Genomic DNA, 2,014 nt, shown 5'->3' with positions numbered 1-2,014 from the left:
GCACCGCCGTCCTGCCACCTATGATCCGCCACTGTTCTTCTTCTTCTTCTGTGAACTGAATTTTTGTTGTAGAATTTCTGAATTTTTTGTGAAATTTGTTATGGAATATCTATAATTTAATTTTTTGTGATTTGGCTTAAATTTGGAATTATTGTTGCTGAATTTGTTGATTATTGTTGCTGAGTTTTGATTATTCTGATTTTTTGCTGAGTTTTGTTGCTTGAATTTGGAATTATTGTTGCTTAAATTTGGAATTGTTGTTGCTGAATTGTTGTTGCTAAACTTGGAAGCAAGCAGTGACATGAAAAATGTGACCACAGAAGCAAGCAAGAACTTGAGTGGTGCTGGTGTCGACATTTTGAGTTCATCTGATCAGAATATGACAGTGATTCTATCTGAATCAGACCATTCTCAAAATTCTACCAGGAACACAACCATTTCCGGTGATGACAGAGTCCAAACAGATGGGTTAGTGCAGAGTGATAACAGAAACAGAGTCTCTGAAGAGAACCTGCATGATTCCAATGCAACAGCCACTGTTAAGACCAAAAATGGAGACACATCTGCAGGAGAATCCTTAACTCTAGGCAGGGGTGAGTCAGAGAATGCAAGATTCTTGGCATCGAATAAAACTGGAAACGGTTCGAGAAATGAAATCTCTGATGTCTCTGAGGGTGACAATCCCGAAGGTAACTCTGGCTCCGAGGATGAGATTTTTAAAGGTGACAGCCAAACGGATGAAATGTCAGATGAGTCCTCTGCCAATGGTACTTCGGATTCAGTTGATTCCTCAGAAGAAGAAGAAGAAGAAGAAGAAGAAGAAGGTGGTGGTGCGGGGCGGCGGGAGCAGAGGAGAGAGAGGGGAAACTCGTGCTCATCCACCGCCGTGCCTCTGCCGCCGAGAAACGCCGCCGCCGCCACTGAGATCCACCACTGTCACCGTCGAGCAGAGCCACCCCCTTCTTTCTCTCCCCCCGTTTCTCTCTATATCCCTTTCTTTCCTTTTTTTATTTATTTTATATTTATTTTATTTTATAATTATATTTATTTTATTTTATAATTTTTTAATGAGGGGTAGTTTGGTAATAAAAAATAAAATTTGTAAAAAGGATGATTTTAAAGCGTTTTTAAACGTTGAGGATGATTTCAATAACGAAAAAAGGTTGGGGACGATTTGATTTTGACCCCAAACCTTAGGGACGATTTCAGTACTTAACCCAAAATAAAAAGAAAGAAAATCTTTAAAAGAAAAATAAATGAAAAACTTGGTTTTACCTTGTTTGAATGGAAAGAGAAAAGAGAATAAAAAAAAGTTGTATAGAATCCACTTAATTTTTTTTATCCATGACCTACGAAAAAAACTGAAGAAGAAATGAGAGTCAATAGCAAAATGACTTATATATCCTTTGAGTTATTTATAATTTTTGTGTATGATTTTATTATATAATTTTTTGCAACAAAAATAGAGTTAGATTTTTTTGTTTATTTCTATTTATTTTCTCTTTATACAAATAACATATAAAAAATCTACTCTTTCTTTTAATTTTTTTTATTTTTTTTTCTCTTATTTTTTTTCTTTCCTACATCTAAATACACTCTAAAGGATCACTTGGAGACAATATTTAATGAATAATGACAAAGACTCAAAAAGACTAAGGTTTTTTGGTTAAAAATATAAAAAGAAATATCAAGGTCTTAGTCATTTTCTTAATATAAGCATCTTGTATAGAGTGGGATTAAGAAGGTAGATTAGATTGTGGAATAAAATTTTTAGGAAAAATAAATAGCGAATTTATTTTTCTCTATTTTTAAATAAAAAATATTATTTAAACATTCTAAGACCCATGCTTCAGAGATATAACTTACTATATGCTTTTCAATTTATGTTGCTTTAGTTTTTTTTTTTTTTTTGAAACAAGAAGAGCTCAACACAAACGTGAAGCATTTGATACATAACAAGTAATAAACAAACAAAAACAAGGATAAAAACACCTACTGTTATCATCTAAGTTGC

The 2,014-nt window shown here is 33.2% G+C and overlaps 1 protein-coding gene across 1 annotated transcript; it reads left to right on the top strand.

The window, feature by feature from the left end:
• LOC107605936 (putative uncharacterized protein DDB_G0274535) lies at positions 288-1,753 on the top strand. Its single transcript, XM_016307888.1, has 2 exons — positions 288-976; positions 1,730-1,753. Exons 1-2 carry the CDS (start codon positions 302-304, stop codon positions 1,751-1,753), a joined length of 699 nt encoding a protein of 232 aa, XP_016163374.1. The 5' UTR covers positions 288-301.

Source organism: Arachis ipaensis, chromosome B01, assembly GCF_000816755.2.
Source record: "Arachis ipaensis cultivar K30076 chromosome B01, Araip1.1, whole genome shotgun sequence".
Lineage (NCBI taxonomy): Eukaryota > Viridiplantae > Streptophyta > Magnoliopsida > Fabales > Fabaceae > Arachis > Arachis ipaensis.
Note: the sequence above shows the minus strand (reverse complement) of the source record. Positions and strands in the feature narration are given on the sequence as shown.

What these genes read in the sequence shown, in the direction of transcription:
- LOC107605936 (XM_016307888.1), top strand. Translation starts at nt 302, where the DNA reads ATGAAAAATGTGACCACAGAAGCAAGCAAGAACTTGAGTGGTGCTGGT. An exon ending in CCCCTTCTTTCTCTCCCCCC is followed by an intron (nt 977 to 1,729) that starts GTTTCTCTCTAT and finishes CATCTTGTATAG; the next exon opens with AGTGGGATTAAGAAGGTAGA.